Source organism: Trichosurus vulpecula, chromosome 3, assembly GCF_011100635.1.
Source record: "Trichosurus vulpecula isolate mTriVul1 chromosome 3, mTriVul1.pri, whole genome shotgun sequence".
In the NCBI taxonomy this organism is placed as follows: Eukaryota; Metazoa; Chordata; class Mammalia; order Diprotodontia; family Phalangeridae; genus Trichosurus; species Trichosurus vulpecula.
In genome coordinates this window covers 111,376,879-111,402,722 of record NC_050575.1, presented here as the reverse complement: position 1 = coordinate 111,402,722, position 25,844 = coordinate 111,376,879, and the positions used below count along the sequence as shown (strand labels likewise).

Genomic DNA, 25,844 nt, shown 5'->3' with positions numbered 1-25,844 from the left:
GCCACCACTCCCTTATTTGTGGTATCTTCCCCTAGGAGAATGTAAACTCCCTGAGGGCAGGCACTGTCTTGCTTATAATTGCAGTGCCAGCATTTAGCATAGTTCCTATGACATTTTAGTTGTTCTGTCAGCTTCGTGTCTTACTCTTTGTGACCCCATTTGGGTGTTTTCTTGGCAAAGATGCTGGGATGGTTTGCCATTTCCTTCCCCAATTCATTTGGCAGATGAGGAAACTGAGGCATACAGGATTAAGCAACTTGCCCAGTCCCACAACTAGTAAGTGTCTGAGGCCAGATTTGAACTCACAAAAATGAGGCCTCCTGACTGCAGACCTGGCACCTTATTCACTGTGCCACCTAGCTGCCCCACTCCTAAAATATAGTAAGTTCCTAATAATGCTTTTCCATTCCATTTTGTGTACAATTCCTTATTCCTCCCTCCACCCCCACCTCCACCTCCACACACAGACATTACACAGCTTCACGCTTCACCAAGGGGCTTGACAGATAGCACTCAGGATTTATATATACCAGGGCATGTTAACATAGAGAGAGTCAAAGTTTTGTGCTTGTTGGAAAAAGATATATTAAGGTTAGAATGAAAAACATTGTCTTAAGAAAACCTCAGTAGGACTCCCTCCAACCCCCCAACCCTCCGCCCCAACGACAATTTTCGCTTGCTTCTTAACAAGACAAAAGCCCTCCCACTGAACATAGTTCTTTTTTCACTGTCCTTTCTCTTCACCATGTATAAATTCAGAGGCTTTTGTAAGTGTCTCTTGGTAGATCAAGTTCCAGAGTAACAGTTGGTAATGGGAGCCAATCCTGGTGGGTACCACAGGATGGAGATGATGTGCAGATGTCCACAGCATTCAGCCAGCCCCCCTTAAGAATAGATAAAATCTGCCCCAAACACCAGGAAATTCTGGAGAGAGATGGGAATTCAACAGTTCACTGAAAATATCTTTCTTAGTCTTGCTGTTGTGTATTGTTTTTATAGAAGAAATCCTATCCTCCCATGTGTTGGGGGGAGAGGATATAGTAGGATCCCAATGACTATAGGAAATGCAGGCTCTAATGACAGCTGGGGAGCCAGGCTGCTCTGAGGGAGCCCAGATTGGTCAGGGAGCTGGGGCAGTCTTGTCATAGTGGATTTGCTGCAAGCCCAGAAGGTCACTGTTCTTCCCAGTGATTTGGGGGAATATCTAGTTGTTTTGGTCTCTTTCATTTCTCATCTCTGCTTATGACAGTCCTTATAGGAATCTGTGCTTCAATCAAGGTGGTAAAACCTTCCCTCTTTCCCTTTTCCTTCACTCAGAACTTTCAGAAACTGCAGTTAACAGCTCTGAGGTAGAGAATTCTCAGGCCAAGTTTGGTGGAATTTTGGGAAGGGGAAAGAAGAGGACGCATGAACATCTTTTACTCAGCTATTCCCCTACACAAAAACAGCTCTGTTTGCACAATATGGAACATTCAGGTACTGCCATGTTGTGTGCTCACGCATATCTCCATCTTGACAAGTTGGAATAGTCCCTTAGTTTCCTAAAGGGCACTCCATTTGGATATTCTACTTGTCCTCTCAAATTCTAGATGGTTAAAATTTAACTTCTTGAAGCTTTAGCTTGCTCCTTTGTTGGAGGAGGGAGAAGCTATCATTTTTCTAAGGTCTCCTCTAGCTCCCATAATCCTTTGAAAATCAATCTTCCCTCCTTTCTACCTAAGCCAGCTGACCCCTGCCAGCCTCCTTAGGGTTCTGCCATTCTTCCCCCAAGCCTAAAAGCTCAGAGTCCTCTTGGATTCCTTTTTTTCCCTTGCTCCATCATATGCACCACCAAGTCCTCCCCAAATGGCCAACACTTTCACGTCCCACAGGGAAAAGTGCTGAGTTTGGAATCCTAGAGTCATATGTAAAAGTTCTACATCTAGCCTAACATGGTGTAGTGCAGGGCTGTCCAAAACACAGGCCATGCACCCCCAGGTGGCCTGCCTGGGTCCACCACAAGCACAGAGATGGACACAAATGCTTTAGTTAAAGCATTTATGTCAATTTCCATGTCCACAGTAAACACAGGCAGGCCTTATAAAATCGCGCTGCAGCCCACGGTCCGCACTTTGGACAGCTCTGGTGTAGTGTAAAGAGAGATGGATTTGGAGTCAAGGAGGTTGCTTAACCCCTCTGGGTCTCAGTTTTGTCACCTGTAAAATGAAGGGATTGGACCAGATGGGATAGATAATCTTTTTGAACCCTTTCATTTTATAGATGAAGGATCTGAGGGCACAGAAAGTTTCAATGACCTGCCCAGTGCCACACAAATAGTGGTAGACCTGGGATTTGAACCCAATGTTCTTTCTACTATTCCACATTGTCCATCAAAAACTTGGTTTCAAACTACAAAATATCCCCTGCCCAACACTGCCCAAAGAGATTTCTCTCTCCTTTCAGCCTATTGTCCTTGCTGCTTTGTGAGCAAGGGAAAGAGAGGTTTTAATTGTATAATGATTTAGAATTTTTTAAATTATTCTTTTTATTTGGTGTGCATCTTATCTCCCCAACTGGATCAATAGTTCTACATGGGCATAGATTTATGTCTCAGGTTTGCCTCCCCAATTCTAACCTTCCCCCATCTCAGGGCTGAGTAATGCCTACCAAGTGCATGTTGATGGACTCTCAATTTAGATATTGTATACTTTGTTCTTTGATTGCCTTTAAGTAGTAAAAGAGCTCCATTGTTACTGTGTGTAGATAAGTGTGGGACACTCAGCAAACAGAGTACTGACCTCAGAGTCTTTTTTGAGCTCATCCATTTGTTATTAATTGTGTGACCTTGGCTGAATCATTTCCCCTTGACTGACTCCTCAATTAAAAGAAGGGGTGGGATGAGGTGACCTCTAAGGTCTTCCATTGATGGAAACCTATTTAATATGCTATTCTAAGATCCCTTCTGGCTGTAACTGTCTGAGTCTACAAAAGGCATTCACTGACCTTATGAGGATATACAATGTAGTCGGAGAAGTGGAGGTTAGTCGGTACTGGTAGAGGATAGCCTTGCTCCAGCCTCTCTGGAAAGGGAAACAGAGGATAAGGTAGGAGGGGTGGAGAGATTGCAAGAAACAGTGCTGCAGGAGGTGACAAAAGTAGATTCCTCATGCTTATTCTTTTTTACCAGGTTGGCAACTCCTGAAAGGAAATACTTTCTCATAGGGAGCCCAGGGAGAGAGAAGGGAGGCAGAGAGGGAGCCATGGATATTCCTTTGAGTCTGGAGATCTTTTCTGTCTGCCAGAATCCTCTATTAACCCATTAGAGGCAATTCATGTCTTAGAAGCCTAGATTTAGGGCTGGAGAGTAACCTCTAGTCCAGTTTGGATTCAATCAAAGGGCCATACTTGAGGACCTAGAATGCCACATGTGGCCTTGAGGCTGCAGGTTCCCTGCCCCTGTTCTAGTCTAACTCTGTCGGGAGTTTTTTTTTTTACAGTTTTACAGTTTTACAGTTGGGAAGAAATTGAGGCCTAGTGAAGTTAATGACTTGCCAAGTTATATAGGAAATAAACAGAAGATCCAGGTGAGCATGTAGAGCTCTGTGCTAGACACATGTGGCTTCCAGGTCCTTAAGGGTGGCCTTTTGAAGGCCACATTTTCCCCACCCCTGCCCCAGCTTCTAGTGCCACTATATATATTTTGTTTATACTTCTGCATGCACATGTTACCTTTCCCAATCTCCTTGTATCACTTATCTCATGGGGTTGTTGTTAGAAAAGTGATTGATAAACATTAAAGTACTGTAGAAATAGGGATCATTAGCTAGAGCCTAGGGGAGCAGGTGGATGAGTAGAGGATCCTGCTATTTCCATGGGGTCCATTTGGACCTAAGGTCAACCAATTCTTCAATGCTTCTTACCATTCATTATAGGGAGCCAAACTTTGGATATATAATAAGCAAAAGGGTCCTGCATCAGGGATACCTGGGAACAGAAAGGAAGAAGAAGAGATGGTTAATGCCCAACATCCCCAACAAGCCAATTCTAGTATTCTGCCGTACCTCCATTCCTCATCCCCGCTCTCCCTGAGAGCTTTACCCCTGTTCCAAATGAGGTGGCAGATTACCCCACCCGCACCCCCCAAGGTCAACACCATCAAATGAAGGGAAGAACAGGACTTTCAGCTTAGAGCACAAAAAAAGGAAGCGGTAGGAACAGTAGGTACAGTAGGAAAAACCCCCAGCCATGAGACAGGAGACCTAGTTTTAATCCTGGTTCTTCCCTTTCCTGGCTGTGTGACCTTTGGCAACCCTCCCCTTTTGGGCCTCAGGTTTCCCAACGATCATTTAACAAGCATTCATCAATCATTCACTCTGTGTTGGGCACCGTGCAATGGTAATGATCATAATTAACATTTCTGTACCACTTACTATGTGCCTGGCACTGTGCTAAGTGCTTTGAAATCATAACCTCATTTTATCTTCACAACAACCACGGGAAATAGATATTGATTATTATCCTCATTTTCCAGATGAGGAAACTGAGGCAAGCAGAGGTTAAATGACTTGCCCAGGGTCACACAGTTAGGAAATTTGGCCAGGGTTTGAATTCAGGTCTTCCTGACTCCAGGCCCAGAACTCTATGCACAAAATTCTGCAAAGACAAATAAAAATAGAAAGAAAGACCATTGCTGCCTTCAAAGAACTTAAATTTGAATGAGGGGAGACAATTTATAAATTTACATAAACTGTAGGATGAAGGTAATAACACCTGCACCCCTTTCTTTACCAGGTTGTCATAAGTGATTTTTGTTGTTCAGTTATTTCCGTCACGTCCAACTCTTTGTGACTCCATTTGGGGTTTTCTTGGCAAAGATACTATAGTGCTCTGCCATTTCTTTCTCCAGCTCATTTTTACAGATGAGGAAACTGAAGCAAACAGGGTTAAATGACTTGCGCAGGGTCACACAGCTAGTAAGTATCTGAGGCCAGATTTGAACTCAGGAAAATAAGTCTTCCTGACTTCAGGCCCAGCACTTTATCCACTGTGCCACCTAGCTGTCCTGTCATGAGTAAATTGCTTTGTAAAATGGAAAATGCTATAGCTATAAGGTTTATATTATAATTATTTATAATTACAATTAATTGACTTAAACCCAGGAGAAAAGGAACCATGTATCTGAGATACTGGGTAACTAACTTTAAGTAAGACCACTTCTGAATTCCCTTCCAAATCCGGGATTCAAAAAAGAGCTGGAATGTCAAGAAAATGCATACAAGGATAGAGTGATCTCCCTAATTCAACAAAGAGTTGTCCATTGGCTATAGAGGGGACTCTACTGACCCCTCATCTGTACTTCAAGCTGTTTTCTGTACCGTGGAAACACTCAGTCTCTCTTTGTGATTCATGACAATGGAACATAAGCTCTTGAGGACAGGGACTGTTTTCCATTTTCTTTGGTATCCTCAATGCCTAGCATAGTACATGCACAGAGTAACAATATAGCAGATGCTATTGATCTGGTTTGGATTAGATCAGGCAGTTCTGACACCCATTTGTGAGGAGACTGGCCTAGTTGAAGATGTAGCCTGTGGCCACAGGGCAGATCCAATCAAGCCCATGACCTCAGTCTTGTGGGCCTCAAATGCCAACCACAGAAAGAATCAGCCTTAGATGAGTTATTATATAGCTATCTACATACAGAGACATAAGTAAAAATATATAGGTTATATGTAAAATAAATATGTGTGCTTGATTCTGAAAAAAAGAATGTATCTTCTGTGTTCAAAGCAATGCTGAGACACCATAGTACTCTGGTTTGGGTGTTAGAGGATCTGGGTTCACATCTTGTCTCTGTGATTTATTATCTGTGTGACCTTGAGCCAGTTACTTAACTCTTCTGGTCCCTAGATTCTTCATCGATAAAATGAAGGGGGTAGACTAGATGACCTCTTACTTCCCTTCCAGCTCTAAATCCATTTTTGTTACTGTTTTTGTTCAGTCACTTCAGTTGTGTCTGACTCTTCATGACCCCGTTTGGGGTTTTCGTGGCAAAGATAATGGAGTGATTTGCCATTTCCTTCTCCAGCTCATTTTACAGATGAGGAAGTTGGGGCAAATAGGATTAAGTGATTTACCCAAGGTCACACAGCAAGTAAGTATCCGAGCCAGATTTGAACTTAGGTCTTGCTGATTCCAGGCTCAGTATTCTATCCACTGTGCCACCTAACTTCCCTAAATCCATCTCACCTCAATTAAAAAAATGAAAAATTCAATCACTCAATTATTTTGTCTATGATCTCATGGAATCATGGGATTTAGAGTGGAAAAGGATTTAGAGGTTATCTAATCCAGGAGTTCTAAAGCTTTTTGGTGTCATGGACCCCTCTGGTAGTCTGGGAAAGAACAAGTGTCATTTGGATGAAATCTTCTCCGAACATTTTTTACAAGTTTATTTATTTTTAGTTTGGGACATTCACTTCCATAAGTTTTAAATTTTCTCCCACCTCCCTCCCTCCCCACTCCCCATAATGGCATGTCTAATTTTTTTTAACTTATAATTGAAGAAAATGCTAAATTTCAGTTAGAGGTTAGTGAAAATAAAAATGAGATTTTCTTTTTTTCTAATCCAAGTTCACGTACTTGCAAGAAATCTCTCCATGCACGTACCCTCCATGCCGAATCCTAATTTTTTAATATACCTGGATGTGGTCCTCAGAGCAGTTCCCATGGAGACCAAGAAATAGCAAAAGCTGCTCCCATCTCTACAGCACTTAATAGTTAACAAAGTGCTTTCCCCCCCAGCCTTGAGTTCAAAAGCTGCTGATTCTCCCTCAGACTCACCTGGAAATGGCCAATATATGATTGCTCCAATTCCACATCGAGGCTGTAGAGAAGTTAGAGAAGAGAGAGGAGAAAAGGAGATGCTTGAATTCCAGACCTTTCAAGTATTCTAGCTTGAAGGGGCAGGCTTTGGGAATTAGAGGAAAGTGTTCAAATTGGTTTGGAATGGAAAGAAGTAGGGGCAGAAGAGAGAAATTAGGAATGCTTAACTCTCATAAAGCCCCTTCTAGAAAAGGGGTTCCTACCCAATATAGTAGGATCAACCAATCAATCTGGAGATGTAGCATTGGTAGTCAAAACATTTAGTCTGGAATCCCAGCTCTGCCATTGAGAGCTGAGTCACTTCCCATTTCTGAGACCTTTATCTACAAAGTGGAGATAATACATGCACTACTGACCTCACGGCCCAGTCGCAAGGGCCTAGAGCCCTTAGTGAACCTGAGTACAATATAGGAATGTCCACTATTATTCTTGCTGTTAAAAGTTCAAGCTTATTTCCAGTACCAAGTCTCCACCTCCATCATTTGCTAGGCTGTAAGGAGGAAGGTATAGCTAGCTTGTCTGGCCATTTCCCTGCTCCATCCTGGAACCTTCTGGTCATCAAGGGTCTCCCTGTTCCTCTCTCCGCCCCCTCAAGGACCACTTGTATCTGAAGAAATAATAATAAAATAACAAGAGTTCCCATTTATATTGGTCATTCAATATGTCACTCATTCTCTCAAAAAGGTGAGACCTTGAGGCTACATGTTCTATGCTTAGCAGATTTACAGCTATATTTACTCCAAGCTCTACTGTTTCTAAAAAAGAAAAAAAAGAAGATATTAAGTCCATGTGCCATAGCAAAAATTACATTTGTCAAAATGATGTTGGGGAGAAATAGTGTAGTAATAGGTTCTGAATGAAGGCTTTGCCATATTTAATTCCATTCATCAGAAATATATTAAGCATCTACTATGTGCTAGACAGTGTCAAGCCCTAGAGATACAAAGGTGAAAGAGAAATGGTTCTTGACTTCATGTAATTTTCATTGTACTTGGAGGGATTCAACATGTACTGCTTGTATTCCTATATGGGAAGATGATACGTGTAACTCCTAAGGACTCTACATGAACAGAAGGCATGAGTATGAGTCGATTATGTTGGAATGATCTCCAAAAAAGTGAAGGGGGAAGGAAGAGGCATGCACTGGGAGAAGGGGGAAGGAGAAGTGGGATAGGGGGAAATCTTCTCACATAAAAGAGATGTGTAAGGAAGAGCTTTTACAATGGATGGGAAAATGTATTGGGGGTTGGAAGGCAATGCTTGAACCTCACTCTCATCGGAATTAATTCAAAGGAAGATAAATGGAAGAAAATTGAATAGAAGGAAATACAGTTAGTAATCATAACTCTGAGCATGAATGGGATAAGCTCACCCATAAAACAGAAGCAGAAAGCAAAGTGGATTAGAAACCAGAATCCAACAGTGTGTTGCTTACAAGAGTCATATTTGAAACAAAAAGACACACACAGAGAATTAAAATAAGGGGCTGGAGCAGAATCTAATATGCTTCAGCTGAAGTAAAAAAAAAAGGCAGAGGAAGTAATCATGATTTCAGACAAAGCAAAAGCAAAAATACACCTACTTAAAAGAGATAATCAGGGACACTATATTTTTGCTTACAGGTACCATAGAAAACGAAGTCATATCAAAAGAATTTTACAGCAAGTTTTTATGATAAAGACCTCATTTTTCAAATATATACTGAGTATAGGCCAAGTCAAATTTATAAAAATAAAAGCCATTTCCCAATTAGCAAATGGTCAAAGGATATGAATAGGCAGTTTTCAGAAGAAGAAATCAAAGCTATGTATAGTCATATAAAAAATACTCTAAATCACGATTAGAAAAATACAAATTAAAACAACTTTGAGGTACTACCTTATACTATCAGAAATGACAAATGCTGGAGGGGGTGAGGGAAAATAGGCACACTAAAGAATTGATAGAGTTGTGTACTGGCCCAACCATTCTGGAAAACATTTTGGAACTATGTTCAAAGGGCTATGAAACTGTGCCTACCCTTTGACCCAGCAATACCACTACTAGGTCTGTATCCCAAACAAAGAAAAAGGAAAATGACCCATATGTACAAAAATATTTACAGCAGCTCTTTTTGAGGTGGCAAAGAATTAAAAATATAGGGATTGCTCATCAATTGGGGAATGGTTGAACAAGTTGTGGCATACGATTGCGAAGGCATACTATTGTGCTATAAGAAATGATGAAGGGGTGGTTTCAGGAGAGAGAAAAAAACATGGCAAGACCTATATGAACTGATGTAAAGTGAAGTGAGAAGAACCGGTGATCATTGTGCACAGTAACAGCAATGTTGTAACGATGATTAACTGTGAAAGACTTGACTACTCTGATCAATACAGTGATCCAAGACAATTCTAAAGCACTCATGGTAGAAAAAAAAATGCTATCTATCTCCAGAGAACTAATAAATTCTGAGTGCAAATTGAAATAAAATTTACTCATTTTATTTTTCTTGCTTTTTTTTGAAATATGGCTAATATGGAAATATGTTTTGCATGACTCCACATGTATAATTGATACCTTATTGCTTGTCTTCTTAGCGGGTGAGGGAGGTGGGGGAAGGAGAGAGAGAATTTGGAACTCAAAATTTTAAAAGAAAATAATTTTTTAAAAAATACATTTTTTTAAAAGTAAGAGAACTGGTACTCCTCAAGGCGCAATGAATTGCTCAAGTTCATAGGATAGAAGGAAGAGCCTAGACTCAAAAAACCTTCCAGGGTCATCTTACCTTTCCAATGTCATGCGCCCCAAAATGGTGCCAGACTTCACTTTAATATAAAGGGTAACAATTGTTTTCTAGAATGAAAACAGCAAATGATATAGTTGTATTATCTCATATTATCAGGAAATTTTTGAGTTGTAGAAGACTTTGAGAAGTCAGTAGAGCCCATGAAAAACATTTTCTTGGAAGAGTCAATAAATTAGACCCTTCTTCAAAAGAGCACTAGAGATAATCTGATTGGGGCAATTAAAGCACTGATTAAACAATTACAAATTTTTCCTCCCCAAGTTGCCTTTGAGCCATTCCAGTGCTACAAAGTTCAGGAAGGGGGTTGGGGTGAAGATGGGGGCAGGGAGCGTTGCTTAATTAGTAAACTCAACTAGAGGTGTATCAGCCCTTCCCTTATTTAAAATGGAAGTCCCTTGAGGGGCAGGAGCTATTTTCTCTCTCTTGCTCTCTCTTTTTTTTTTTTTTGGTAACCTCAGCAGCACAAGATCAGGTACTTAGTAAGTGCTTTGAAAATGTTTATTGGTTGATTGATTCCTTCCATCTCATTACCAAAGATTCTGAAAAGTGGCTTCTGTGCCCTCTCTTGCGGCATAGTTGGTTCTGGGGCAGTAGTGAGTATACACCATGGATCATCTTGGACAGCCAGTCCCAGAGTCAGCAGAAACTTGAGTTCAAAGTTGGTCAACCCTCTGACACACACTAGCTATGTGACTCTGAACAAGTAATTTAACCTCTCAGTGCCCCAGGCAACTCTCTAAAACTATGAATGCAGAGCAGAAATAGATCTACATGGGTAGAGGGAGTTAGCTCAATTCCCTATACTAATGAAATCATAGGTCTCATCTAAAAAGAATATATATATTTATATGATATATATTTGTGTGTATGTATACATATATACATACTTATATATACATATACACACATACATACATACATATACATACATACATATGTGTATGTGTGTGTGTGTATATATATATTTCAAGTCACATCACTAGTTTGGGTGAAGTTTCTTCAGCTATAAGATGAAGGTAATTACTTTTTCTCTACCTCTCTCCCCATGGTTGTTGGGGGAATCCCATGAGCCACTGACTGTAAATCCCACTGGAAGTGATGAAGCACATGTCGATGTGGCGTGGGAGTGTCGTCATTTATACATCTCAATGCCTAGCCCCCCAAAAAACCAGAAGGTCACATCAGCCTTGGTATCAGCTTCCTCTTGGGAATACTGTTTTTCACTGTCAAAAGAGCTTTCGCATACATTATCTAATCTGACCCACACATCAATCCTGTGAGCTATTTATTATTTGCCTCATTATTTTCAGAACCAAGGAATTTGGAATTGGAAAGGATCCTGCAGGACATCTAGTCCAAATACTCTCATTTTGCAGATGAGTAAATTGAGGTACAGAGAGATCATGTGACTTACTTAGAGCCTCACTGATAGGTAGCAGCAGAGCATGGATTTGAACTCCACTCCTCTGACAAGAGGCAGTATGGTTTAAAATAAGAGTTCTTAACTTCTTTGTGTGTCCTGTATCCCTTTATCAGTCATGTGAATCCTATGGACCAGTTTTCAGAATAATGTTTTTAAATACATAAGATACGTAGGATTATAAAGGAATCTATTATATTTAAATAGCTTTCAAACTAAAAAGAAATTCACAGGCCTCAAGTAAAGAGCCTCTGATTTAATGAATCTGGCAACAGACTTAGAATTAGGGAAATCTGAGTTCAAATTGTGCGTTCGTGGGCAAGTCACTCATCGTTTTTCTCATCTGCAAAATAGGAGGGAGAGAGGGGGAAGGTGGATTTGAGAACCCTTAAGGTTCCTTGTGCTCTAAATCCATATTCCTGATCTATATCTATGATTTTTTATCTCCAAATCCAAAAGAAAAAACAAGCCCAGAGAAATGATGTGTATTGTCCAAATTCATAAAGGAAGCCAAGGGCATAGGCTAAAGCTAGAAACAAGCTTAAGAGATCCTCAACTTCAACCTCTTCATTTTATAGCGGAAGAAACAGAGGCCTAGAGAGGAAAGGGATTTGCCTAAGGTCATAGTACATGGGATTTAAAGCCAGGTCCTCTGCCTCCAGATCCAATTTCCCAGAATACACATTAGTATCAGAGCCACGACTAGAACGGGGTGGGGAACCAAGGTCCCTGACTCTATTTCCTGCCTTCTGGATTATTGGTTTTTGTTTGTTTTCAAGGTGCTACACATGTGAATGGACCAGAGCTCATCCAGTTGGGTTTGCCACCACCCATGAGCTTTCCCAGCCTAATCCAAACTGACCAGTCGCAGTGTAAAGAGTAAGGTCTCAGAAGAGTTGGAGAAAATTGCAAAGACATGGGTTGAAAGTGAAGACATGAGGCTCAGTTTTGTTCTAGAGTCAATGAAGATGGTTGGTACAGAGGCGGGAAAGTCGACGACAATTTTCATTGCCATGCTGGGGAAGTCCTTGGACAGCTGCAGACACAAAGAAAGAGAGGTTGTAGATGCCCTTGGTTCTCACAAATCCTGGAAGAGATGGGCTAACTCAAGGTGGGGAACCTGCAGCCGTGAGGCCACATATGACCTTGTAGGTCTTTGGGCGTGGCCTTTTGACTGAGTCCCAGTTTTACAGAACAAATCCTTTTATGAAGGGGATTTGTTCTGTGAAGTCTGGATTCAGTCAAAGGGCTGCAATTGAGGACCTAGAGGGCCACATGTGGCCTCAACGGCACAGGTTCCCCACCCCTGGGCTAGACTTTTACATAAGCCCCATTGCTGATAGGATCCCAGTTGACTGTAGCTGGGCACCTCCCCAACACACTTTTCTTACTCTGTTCAATTCTAATCATTCAAACCTAATTTCAAGCCATTCACAATCTGTCTCTGATCTACATTTCCTGGATGATTTCCCACTATTCACTCAAGATCCTGCCAAACTGGCTTTGTTTTCCCTCTGTGATGGGTTCTATCTCTAGGTCTTTGCAGTTTGTCCTCTGTGTCTGGAATGCTCTTCCTCTTCATATAGACCCTTTAAGGCTCGGTTCTAGGGCTTTCTCCTACAAAAGGTCTTTCCCGACTGTCCTATTCCTTAATGCCCCTCCATAATTAACTTTGTATTTGTTCTGAATAAATTTTGTATTTACTTATCTGTATACATGTTGTTTCCACAAGTAGAATGGCCCCCTTCAGGGCAGAAAGTATTTCACTTTTTTATTGATAACTTGTTTTTATAGCACCTTTATTTTTCAATATGTCCCTACACTGCTTCCCAGAAGTTATCACTTATAAAAATTCTTTTTAAAAAATAGAAAAGGGGGTGGGGGAGAAAAAGCAGTTCAGGGAAACCAACCAAGTCCTCAGACTCCAGGTAGTCTAAGACTCTTCACCCTAGAGCCCCAGAAATAGCAGCTCCCTGCCATAGTCAGATCACCAGTCCTGTTTTCAGCCTCCATGACCCCCTACCATCCTTCAGAGGAGCAACCCTAGTAGAGATATATATAGTCTGTCCAGTGCCTCTGCAGCTGCTACAGTCCCTGCCTCCTCCTCAGGAGCCACAGCTTCTGAAGAACCAGAAAAGTTCTCACCAAAGTCCCCAGCACTATCAAATGTCTCAGCATCAGATGTGTTTTTGTCGATGGAAATGTCCCTACAGGACAAACATCATTAGCAACTGCTTTATTACTGATCTTTAAGCAGGAGGGTATGCCAGTTAATGTTTAACAACCAGCTCTTCCAAGAAAGATATAGTTAAGACACAGTTTTATATCTAATTTGCATTATTAACATTTTCTTCATCACTTTCTTGAGTCTAGATAACCAACAAAACAATGAATCAAGCCTTGATTTGCAGTATTTGCCATTTCTGAAGTGTAAATGCTCACAATGAAAATTTCATAATTGGCTCTCATGAGCTAGTATGAGTTGGCTCCAGCATACGCCTGACTAAGGGCCATGGGAGGTTTCCATCTGCCCTGAAGTTAAGACTATCTATATATGTTCTCTCTCCCATTAGAACATGAGCTCCTTGAGAGCAAGGGACTGTCTTAGCCTTCTAGAGGTATTAGCTTTTTCTGTGCTTAGCACAGTGGTTTGCTTATAGGGAGCACTTAAGAAACACTCATTGATTCATTCATTTATTCATACAGAGTGGCAGTAGAAAAGGTTCAAGTCTGGAGAGGTCATTTCTAGCTAGGTTGTCATAAAGAAGCCGGGGCCTTGAAGGAAAGGAGGGGTTTCTACAGGCAGAGCATGTTTCCAGACACGGTAGACTGCCTAGAGGCAGCTGATGGGTCAGGGGATAAAGCTCTGGGCCTACAGTCAGCAAAACTTGAGTTCAAATTTGACCTCAAGCACTCACTAACTGCAACCCCGGGCAAGTCCTTTTACCTCTCACTGCTTCAGTTTTCTCACTTGCAAAATGAGAAAAAATAAAACCCCCACCTCCAGGGCTGCTTTGAGGATCAAATGGGACAATATTCGTATAAAAAAAAAAAAAGAGTGCTTATCACAGTGCCTGGAACCTAGTAGGCACCATGTAAATGTTTTCCCCCTTCTCCAAAGTCAGTAAGAGGGAACAAGAGAAGGCACCTAGGTGTTCCCACTGACATCAGGATACGCCCATTGATGTCTCTGTGGCTCTTTAACAACACTTCATTACACTTGATATAAGGCTGTCAACATAACCTGTAACTCTGGTGGGCTTTGTTGATCACACTTCATAGACAAAGATGGGCCAATCATGTACTTTGAACAGGTTTCTCAATAATAGGTGGGTGGGGGGAGAGTTGCACCCATCCATGCCTACTCTCTCCTGGTACCCCCTTGTAATCACTATGAACTGCCACCCTGATGTCTTGATGGTTAGCTAATCCTCTTCCTCCCAGGCTGGTTCAAAGACTGTTACAAAAAAGAGATGGACAACTTACCTGAGGAATCAGAATTCCATAGTAGTCAGTCGACAAAATGTATTTGGAGTCCTTTGGGACCTGTAGTAAGAGAAGAAGCAAGGAATCTTGAGACTCGCAATCCAGCTGTATGGGAGAACCAAAAATTCTGTTTAGGGTAACAGAGATGGCTCAGCCACACATCCCCTTTGAGCAGCAACATCTTCCCAGAAACTCCCACGATCCCAGCCACACATACCACCTGCCCCTGAGATAATGATACACCAAAGTTTAGGCTACAGGACTCAGACCTTGTCTGCCTGCAGACCGTTCACCCTCAACCCATCATCACTGTCACTATGCTGAGTAACCCCAATACACTCCTTTTCCTGCTTTTTTTCCATTATTAAGACTATATCCTGATTTTTTAAAAGAGTTGTCTGTTCAAAAATTTCATAACTACATTATATGTAATTCAAAAAATTTTAAACAACCTGAATGTTTGACAATAGAAAGTTAAATGAATTATAACTCATTAATGTAATAGACCACTACAATACTAGTATTACTGAGCTGAGGAATACAAAGAAATCTGGAAAGACTTCTAGGATCATAGATTTTAGAGCTAGGAGAGACTATAGAGGCATTTATAAATTAATGCAAAGTAAAAAAAAAGAGTGGGAACCCTCAAAATGAAATATAAACTACAAACACATGAGCTAGATAAGAATAAATTGCCAAAAATTCTTGTGAGGACTTGGAGACTGTGCAGGGCAATTGGGGTTAAATGATTTGCCCAAGGTCACACAGATAGTAAGTGTGTCAAGTGTCTGAGGCTGGTTTTGAACTCAGGTCCTCCTGACTCCAGGGCAGGTACTCTACTCACTGCACCATCTAGCTGCCCCCACACTCCTTTTCCTGACCCGGGGCATTTTCACTGGCTGTCTCCAATGCCTAAAACTCCCTTCCCTTTCATATCTGCTTCTTGGCTTCCCTGCACTCTTTCAAGTCTCAGCTAAAATCCCATCTTCTAAGAGGAGCCATTCCTGATCATCCACAAGTCTCGCACCATCCCTCTGTTGCTTATTTCCAATTTATCCTTCACGTCTTGCTTTCGCATAGTTGTTCACCAGTAATTCTCTGTAGCCCCCAGAAATGTCTGGCATATAGTACGTATTTTATAAAAGACTGATGTGGTTTAACTTGATTGGGGGCAAGCAAGAGGAATCTTGGCTTTACTCATTCCAATCATCCCCCTCTAACAGATAAAAGTTCTAGAGAAACAAGTTTTGGATCCAAATAAGGAAAAACTTCCTAACCAAGAGAGCTGTCCAAAAATCAAGCGGAAGGAGTGCCTTCAGGCCTAGTGATTGTCCTTCACTAGAAGTGTCAGTGATGATGTGGAATGAGGGGTTCTTGTTTAGGTACAGACCATACTAAGTGGCCTATGGGCTTCTCTCTAGCTCTGGGATTCTGTGATTAATTCTACCTGCCCTGCCTTACCATGGAACTATTCATTTGGAGGGATTTGATTCCGGCATTTTTGTAAACATGGTTGGCTGAGTCAAAGAAGGAATTTGAGACCCCAATAAAGACCATCTGTAGTTGGCTGTTACGGAAATCCACAGCAGAAGGATGAAAGGGGTATGGAGTATGATGATGAGTCAAGCTGAAAAATTGACCCTAGGAGAGAATGCAAGAGAGAATATAATCAAAGACAAGGACTTCCCACAGAAAGTAATCAAATCTTAGGAACAATCAATTTCCCCCCAAAAAAGAAATACACATGGTTACTAATCACTGGGAAAAGTATTCAACTCACTCAATCCACATTCAAACTATTCACCCCACAAAGAGAATTGAAATACCTTTCAATCACTATCTTACACCAATCAAATTGGCAAAAAATAATTAAAAGTAAAGGTGTATAGAAACAGGTACACTCATACATTGCTGGTAGAATTGCTAACTTTTAAAATCTTTGAAGAACAGTCTGATGGTATGCAGTAAAATATACAAAAATAACCATAATCCTTTGATCTTAACCTTTATTCAAATAATTCCATTATTAAGACTATATCCTGATTTTTTAAAAGAGTTGTCTGTTCAAAAATTTCATAACTACATTATATGTAATTCAAAAAAATTTTGAACACCTTGAATGTTTGACAATAGAAAGCTAAATGAAATACGACTCATTAATGTAATAGACCACTACAATACTCGTATTACTGATCTGAGGAATACAAAGAAATCTGGAAAGACTTCTAGGATCACAGATTTTAGAGCTAGGAGAGACTATAGAGGCATTTATAAATTAATGCAAAGTTAAAAAAAAAGAGCAGGAACCCTCAAAATGAAATATAAACTACAAACACATGAGCTAGATAAGAATAAATTGCCAAAAATCCTTGTGAGGACTTAGGGATTGTGATTGAAAAGGTGTTGTGATAATTTATGTACTGAATTAATTTAATTATAAATAGTGCTAAGCAAGTTTAGTTATATTTATATACCATGTTAATTTTATAATGCGTTTTTACAATGTATTAGAAAAAATGCCAAGAAAGTAATTAACTACCATGCTAAGGGACTGGGAGTAGGGGGAATGGCAGAGGGGTATAAACAACCCCAAAACAAAAGAAAATTCTAATTCTCTACTTGCCCTTGGAGTTCATTATGGTGTTATTTTTTAATTACAGTTATGCCTTCCACATGGGGGAAGTGGGGGGTTAGGGGCATGGCACTCCCATGATCTGAAAAATCTGAGTAAAATGTTTTGGCCCTCCCTTCATACCAGAGAAGGTCTGAATCATTATAGTATTAAAAGATAAAGTATATTGATATTCCACAATATTATGTGGAATACTATTTATGCATTTCTGACTTTCTGAACTTTTTCTGTGTCATTTGCTGGCCTTTGCATATTGTCTACTTCTTCCATAAAACTCCCCTCAAATTCCCATTTAATTTCTTATGCCAACCCGCGATATATCAGAACCACGATAGAGAAAGTAGCTATGTTTTTAGTTAGCCGATTTACTGTAGTTGATTTACAAACTGGATGACCTTGGCTATTCTCCTTCCTAGGCTTCACTTTCCTCTTTTGAGGGGGTAGGACTAGATGGTCTCTCCTGACTCAGATATTCTTTGTTCTTAGGTTTCTTCCAGTTCTAATATTCCATAATCCTATGAATCATCAAGTAAAGACTTTGCTTGGTGGATTCTAAAAGGAATTCTGTTTTCTGTGTAAACACTAGCTGATTGGAAGGCAGGCTGCCCAGAATCTGCTGTGTGACTTAGGGATGCTGTAGAAAATGCAGTTGGCTGGACTATGGAAAACTCTCCTAGTGCATCTTGAAGAAGGAAGACAGGGAAAGCCAAAGAAAGGATTAAATAAACCTGCTGTTCCTGTTTCTTTCTAATCCCTACTAGCTAAATATTCTCTGTCTCTTTTTCCTACCCCTTCTTAACACCTGAATCATACCTATTTTTCAGAAATGAAAAAGGGAGCATCACAATGCCTTCCTTTACATTTTTCAAAGATCCTTCTTATCCTGAATTTTGCTTAATCTTCACAAGAGTCCTGGCAAGGAAGCATGGGCTCAGGGACGTGCTGATGCCAACTCTTACCCTCTCTCAAGTTGATGATTAATTTTTTTAGTGTGCACACTTAAACCTCAGAAATCAACAAAGGCTACAAATCAGGGCTTGATTTATTATTTTGTTGACTGTTTAGACTTAAGAGAGTGATGGAGAAAATGTTAATAATACAGATTAAACTTAAAAATGTCTCATCTCATAGATACATTTTTAGGGAGAGCTGGTTATAAAATATTTACCAGCATATCTTTGCATGGGCTCTTTAAAAAAAAGTTATTGCTTACGGTTATTATTAGGCAGAGTAGAGATTAGCACCTTATCTCATGTAGCTTGAACTATATATATGATAAATATATAAGTATATTCATATTTTTATTAATTTATTATATTATATAATTACATTATTATATAATTATACCTTTTATTGTTGGTGTATTATATTAATTTATATAAATTTAAGCATATATAATACGTATATTTATATAGCTTTATAGCTTGAGAACATGAAGTCTAGAGAGTGGACTTGTGTAAGTTACTGGTCCAAAGTAACAGAACTCATTGGTGGCAGTGCTGGAAAAAGTACTCAAGATGCTCAGTCCAATAATTATAGTTATACAAATATCTGACACATAATGTTTTGAAGTGTGTATACACACACACACACGCACACACACACACATGCGTGCGTGCACGCCTTAGAATAAGCCTGTGAGTGCGGTACCACAGGTATTGTCCTCATTTTCGAGAGACATTCAGAGATGTTAAAAGACTTTATCCCTACCCAAGTAAGTGTCCAGATTCTCAGAGCCCCAAGTTGATTGCTTTTTCCATGTCATCAAGATGAGCTCCAGCATCATTTCCTCTTGGAGGATTTTGCTAATCCCCTTCCTTTCCTTAAGCTGTCTCCCCTACACAAACACCGCACCTCCCTCACTGTCCACCCCCAGCTACTGGCGCCTATCCCTCTAAGGTTACCTTCCTTCTACCCTGTGTATCTTGAATATGCCTGTTTACATTCACTTTCTCTCCCCCCACTCCCACCCCTTTAGAATATAAGCTCCTTGAGGGCAGGGACTGTTTTTGCTTTCTCCTTGTATTCCCAACACATAACATAGTGCCTGGCACATAGTAGAAGTTTAATTGATATTTATCAACTGATCAGACCACAGAATTTTGAGTTAGAAGGGACCTTTAAGAGAATATCCATTCCAACCTTCTCATTTTACAAAATAGATTGAGGTCACACAACTAGTTAGAAGCCGATTCGGATTCAGATCCTGTGACTACTGGGGAAGTGCTCTCCTCTTTTTACCACTACATAGTAAGTTCATTTACAGTAGAAAATCCTGGATTTTTGAAACAAATAAATTTTGGGTAGTTATTCACATTACAAAGGGACTTATCCACATACTTCACTTAAAAGGAAAAAAAAGTTAGTCCTCACATCCTTGCTGTTAAGTTTTGTTTATAAGTAACTGACTGACTACTTGATCTGGAGGAAGTGGAGATGTTTAAGAGAAAATTCAGATTTATGTGTTAGGGGCTAGTGCTTTTGAAAATAAAGCATTCCAGAAATTACATTTTGGGGGTGGCTCCATTCCCTGAGCAGACATTTTTATGCTCTAAATAGAAATTGAGGCATCTTAGAGATTGTGACTTGTCCAAGGCCACCCGGCAGAGTTGGGATTAGATTCTAGCTCTTGTAGTCTATGCAGCTCTTTCATGGCTTATAGAGGAAGATCCCAAATCACTCTAACAATTTAGACTGAGTTTTAAATTCCCAGAAGATATTAGGGATTCTGCTCATGATGAGACCCACACAAAGGTGCTGCGGCCTGTCCCAGAGCTGCAAGTAGAACCCATGAATCTGAGTCCAAAGAAGCATAGAGAAAATCTGCTACTGAAATGGGAATTCAGCTCTGAGAGAAGCAGCCAGTCTCAGATCCTCAGATCCTCACCCCCTGGAGTCTGTTGAGCAGGAAACCCTTCCTGCTTTTACTGACACTCACCTTCAGAGGAATGTCCAGGTGATGGCCCTTGAATTTTGGAGGCTCTATCAGGGAATAATCAATTCCAGCAATTTCATCCAAGTTGACTTTCACTACAAGAAGCAAGGAGGGTAAGGAATCATTCATTTATATAATAGCACCTTACCATTAAAAAGTGCTAGCCTCAAAATACACCTGGTAAAATGAGTAGTGCAAAAGTTAATACACCCATGACCACAGTGGAAGTTGAGGCCTTTGGGAAAGACTTGAAGGACTTGGGACCATGAGATAATAGAATCTCCCATGTGGAAGGGACAATGGAGATGGTGATCCAATATCTCTGCTCAGTAGATGAAGCCAAGAGGTGCCTCAGTGACTTGTCTATAGCCACACAGCAAATACATAGTAATGTACTATGCTTTAATTCACATCTCTAGATTCTATGTCCTTGGACCTTTCCACTACACCATGGTGTCTTTTCAAAGTTGAGAGTTACAGACTCTAAACTCCACAAGGGCAAGGACAAGGATTGATTTCATCTTTGTATTCTTTAATGTTCAATTCAAGCCCACCTTCCAATTAGGTCTTTTCTGGTTCCCCCACTCCCATCTCAGGTCTAATGTCATCCTTTCTAAGGTTGCCTTCTATCTACTCTGCGTTTACCTTGTACGGTCTCATTTTTAATTGTTATCTCGTCATGAGCGCGGGGACTAGGGTTTTTTTCCCTTTGTATCCCCCAAATTTAGCACAGTGCCTAACATAAGAGCTCAATAATGCTTGTTAGATTGTATCCCCAGTGCCAAATAAACATTTGTTAAATTGAATTGAATATAATGAGAAATTTGTCAGGGCCTAGTCCTAGGGACTAATGTCCCTCAATCTGGTTCAGAGAGCAGGCTATCCACTTTACCATCAGGCATGCACCCAAACCGGCCTCCTGCAACCATGGTAAGATTCAAGGTAGATCCAAGGTAGGATTGGTATTGAACTTAGTCAGGAGAGGGGCTTTTGCTGGCATGGAGAAGCAAGAGAGCCACTGCTCATTTTTCAATGGCAACATGGACTTTAAAAAGAGAAACCCTGTTAATCCAAGAAACCTTCTGTCATTTCAAAACAGAGTGAGGGAAAAGACCTGCTTCTCACCCTAGGGGTCTCCAGAACCTCACTCATTCATTCAACAACCTCGTGGAGGAGGCAGCCCTTGAGCTGAGTCTTAAAGGAAGCCAGGAATTTTATGGGTTGGAAGAAGCAACGGAGAGCATTCCAGGCATGGGAAACAGCCGATTCAAAGGCATGGTATAGAGACCACTGGTCTCTATTTAAAGGCAGAAGACTCAGAAGGAAGAAAATAGAGGAACACCATTTTCCCTACCTAGTTTGGAGTCACATGCAGGTAAGTAAATAACAAATAAATATTTGTTGTATGAAAGAATAAGTAAATGAATATGGCCTCAAACCACATGACTTTGTGGAAATCATTCTGAGTCTCACTTTTCATGTCTGTAAGTGGGAATCATATACATGTATATTATCTTTCCCTTGAGGACATCATAGTGTAATATGACCATTATGGATGATGATGATGTCGGTGATGTTGAAGATGATAATGATCCTTAGTTCCAGGAGGTGTCTATAAATATGGGCTTTTTGTACCCACCCCCTCAACCTGTCCTCCAGTGATGGGGCACTCCTCACCTTTTCTCAGTCCTCAACCTTCTTGACCTCTCTGCAGTCTCTGACACTGTTGATCAGTCTCTCCTCCTTGATACTGTCTTCCCTCTAGGTTTTCAGGACACTACTCACTCCTGGTTCTCCTCCTACCTATTTGACCACTCTTTCTCTTTCTCCTTTGCTGTTTCCTCATCCAGATCACACGCTCTAACTGTAGGTGTTCCACAGCATTTTGTCCTGGGATCTCTTCTCTTCTCCCTCTACACTACTTCACTAGGTGATCTCATCAGCTCCCATGGATTTAATTACCATCTCTATGCTGATGATTCTCAAATCTATTTATCCTGCCCCAATCTCTCGGTTGACCTCCTATCTCTCATCTCCAACTAGATCTCGAACTAGATGTCCTGTGGACATCTTAAATTCAACATATCTAAAACATAATTCACTCTTTCCCCCCAACTGCACCCCTCCTATCTTCCCTTAATTAGAATAGAGGGAAACACCCTTCTCTCAGCAGTCCCTCATGCTTGCACCCTAGGAGTCATCCAGGATACCTCACTATCTCTCACCCTCAATATCCAGTCTGTTGCCAATACCTGTTGGTTTCACCTCTGCAACATCTCTTAATTATGCTTTCTTCTCTCCTCTGACACTGTCACCTCTCTAGTGCAGGCCCTCATCACCTTCAACCTGGATTACTGCAGAAGCTGCTGGTGGATCTGCCTGCCTCAACTCTCTCCATTCCAATCCAACCTCCATTCAGCAACCAAAGTGATTCAGGAACCAAAGTGATTTTCCAAAAGTGCAAGTCTGACTATGTCACATTCTTATTCAATAAACTCCAGTGACTCCCTATTGCCTCCAAGATCAAATACAAAATGCTCTGTTTGGCATTCAAAGCCTTCATAATCTAGCCCTCACCTACTTTTCCAATCTTATCCTTTATTCCTTGATGAGTATTCTCAATCCAGTAACCTGACTTCTTTGCTGTTCCATAAATTACAACACCCCATCTCTAGGCACTTTCTCTAACAGTCCCTGATGCCTGGAATTCTCTCCCTCCTCAACTCTACCTACTAACTCCCCAGCTTCCTTTAAGCCCCAACTAAAATCCCACCTTTTACAGGAAGCCCTTCCTAATTTCTCTTAATTCCAGTGCTTTCCCTCTGTTAATGATTTCCTGTTGATCCTTTTTTGCACATATGTGTTTGCTTGTTGTCTCTCCCATTAGATTATGATCCCCTTGAGGGCAGGGACCGTCTTTTGACTCCTTTCAAATTCCAGTGCCTGGAACATGGTACATACTTAACTGTTTATTGACTGACTAATTGACTTATCTCCTGAGTTAGAACAGGCAGAATGGCTTTAATTTTTAATAAACTTTTCTTTGAAGTAGAATTGATGTCTATCTTCAGTAGAGGGTTCTGGTTTTGGAGTCAGAGAATTTGGGTTCAAATTCTACCTTTACTACTTATATGTGTCCTTGGGCAAGCCATGCAAACTTTCTGGGTCTTGGTTTTCTCACCCAGAAAATAAGGGACAGCCAATGTGGTCCTTCCAACTTGGATCTAAGATTCTTTAATCTCCATCGCTGTTCCTACTTCTGCTATTTAGGGCCAGGTGGCAGCTCTTCTGCATGATAGCCCTTCAACTATTTTAATAGTAATATTTCAAATACTTGAAGCAGGTAGGAAAATTCTGAGTGGAATATTCATCTCTAACAACACCACCAACAATAATAATAAATGATTTCCATATTGTTCTCTAAGGTTAGTGAAGAACTTCACAAATATTATTTAATTTCACAACAATCTCATAAGATGAAAACTATGTGTATTATTGTTCCCATTTCACAAATGAGGAAATTAAGATTGAGTGATTTGGCCAGGGACACACAGTTAAGTGTCTGCCATAGGTTCAGGGACTTTCCTTACTGCCTATTGTCAATCCAATTAATTCATCCTAACTTACTAGATAATTCTACCTTCCAACTCTTCTTCAAAATTGGCAGTCGCAGAACTATTGGGGGGAAGAACTGCGTATGTCATCACCATCCCACCTTCTTCCCACCCTCATGGTCATCCTCATGCTCTTGGGGTCCCATGATGAGACTTTTACATACCTGGCACAGTGTGGAGGTAGGGTTCCACAGAGAAGGCTGTCAAGGTTTTTATCTTACTACAGATCTGAGGAAAGCCCAAGAATACAGATGGTTAGCAAACTTCCTTCCCTCATTGACTCCCCTACAAGGGCTGGCTCCTTACCCTTCTAACTTTCTGGGAAGCAGCTACAACTCAGTGGAACAAGCAGTAGATTTAGAGTCAGAAGACATGCATTTAAGTACCAGCCCAGCCGCCTACCTGTGGGATTGTGGGAAATTCACTTTACTTACCTGAGCCTCAGTTTCTTCATCTGCAAAATGAATTGTACTAGATACCTGCAGGTTCCCCTTCAACACCAATAGCTATAAGTCTGTGGTAATGGCAAGTACTTACATTCCCTGAGATAGAAGAAGTAATTATCAAGGACCTCCAATCCTTGACTTTCCCATCAGCAAAACAAAGGTTGTATCTGATGACTTCTAATCTTATATCCTTTCTAGTTCTAGGACACTACATCCTTTTAGCAAAATAATCCCTGAGATTCCTCCTTCACAGGAGTTTCAAACAGGACAAGGAGCAGACAAGGCTCTTGACCCAAATTGGGGAGTTGCTGTTCTGTGTTCCTGCTACTGTCAGATAATCACAGAATGTCACTGCTCAAAGGGCACTTAAAACCACCTGAACCTGAGAAGTAATCCCCCTGCACCATGCCCCACAAATAGTCATCTGAGCAGCTGCTCAAAGGCCTCCAACAATGGGAAATCTACTTTCTCCCATGACAGCACATCTGAATTGGAACATTGCGAAGTTGGGGAAAACTTCAATATATGGAGACCAAAAATCTGCTGGTCTTCATCTTCCACCTGCTGTTCCTGGTTCTGCCCTTTGTAGTCAAGCAGAACAAGTCTATTATCTCTTCTACTTTACTTCCCTGAAGATACCTGGACATAGCAAGCATCCTCCTCCCCTGACTGTATCCTACTCTCCAGAAGTGTGCTGGAACTAGTTCAAACTGCCTTTGAAAAGACTGTTACATGTTCAGCAAAATTGGCTACAGATCAGGGCTTCAATCATTGTTTTAATAATTGTCTAGACTTAAGAAAGTGATGGAGAAAATGTAAAGAATTCAAATTAAGCTTGAAAGTGTGTGTGTGCGTGTGTGTGTACACACACACACACATACATATACACACTCTCTTTTAAGTGTATATATATACATACTTTTAAGTATATATGTGTATATACATGTATGCTTGATTTATGCTTAGTAATGTGTATGTGAATGTATATACAAACTCACACATTTTCCCCCAGAGAGTCAGTTGTTAAGCATTTACCAGCACACTCTTTTAGTCTCCACTCTACTAACTGATCTTCACAGGACAAAGACTCAAGTCTCCTCCCTACCTTCGCTGCCCTCCTCTGAACAAACATAAAATCACTGAATTCAAAGCAGATGTCATACAGCCCAACCCTCTCATTTTACAGATGAGGAAACCAAAACCCAGAGATGTTGGGTGATTTGAACAAGGTCACACAGCTTATAAGGGGCAGAGGCCTTCTGTCTCCAAATCAAGGCTCTTTCTACCTGACCACATAGTTTATCAATGTCTTGCACAAAAAGAGATTCCCAAAGCTGAACATGATAATCTAAATATGATGTGGGGAAGAAAAACCATCACCTCCCTCATTTCTTGACACTGACCTGCTTCCTGGAAATGAAAAATCCTAGAGATGACTGAATGAGCTTCAGCAGTAGGATAGAAAGGCTTGGTCAACCAAACCACTTGTCTACTGATACCATAGTCTCCTACCCTTACCATTAATGACTTTGAAGAACCACTAGGTGGCACCAAAACACAAGCATTCAGGACCCACACTGCCCTTTGTTTTTTGGGGTTTTCATCGGGGTTTCCCCGCACACACACCAGAAATAATTTACCTACAGCCATATCTCCCCT

At 40.7% G+C, this 25,844-nt stretch overlaps 1 protein-coding gene across 1 annotated transcript in view; it reads right to left on the bottom strand.

The window, feature by feature from the left end:
* Positions 1-2,961: 2,961 nt before the first annotated feature.
* LOC118842161 (bactericidal permeability-increasing protein-like) overlaps positions 2,962-25,844 on the bottom strand; it is a 39,832-nt gene continuing 16,949 nt past the window's right edge. The window contains exons 7-15 of the mRNA XM_036749781.1: positions 23,904-23,967; positions 20,129-20,220; positions 16,020-16,199; positions 14,559-14,618; positions 11,935-12,108; positions 9,632-9,699; positions 6,823-6,865; positions 3,900-3,963; positions 2,962-3,059 (exon numbers count right to left, since the gene is read on the bottom strand). Coding sequence (XP_036605676.1) covers positions 2,962-3,059; positions 3,900-3,963; positions 6,823-6,865; positions 9,632-9,699; positions 11,935-12,108; positions 14,559-14,618; positions 16,020-16,199; positions 20,129-20,220; positions 23,904-23,967 — 843 coding nt within the window. The remainder of the gene's footprint in view (positions 3,060-3,899; positions 3,964-6,822; positions 6,866-9,631; positions 9,700-11,934; positions 12,109-14,558; positions 14,619-16,019; positions 16,200-20,128; positions 20,221-23,903; positions 23,968-25,844) is intronic.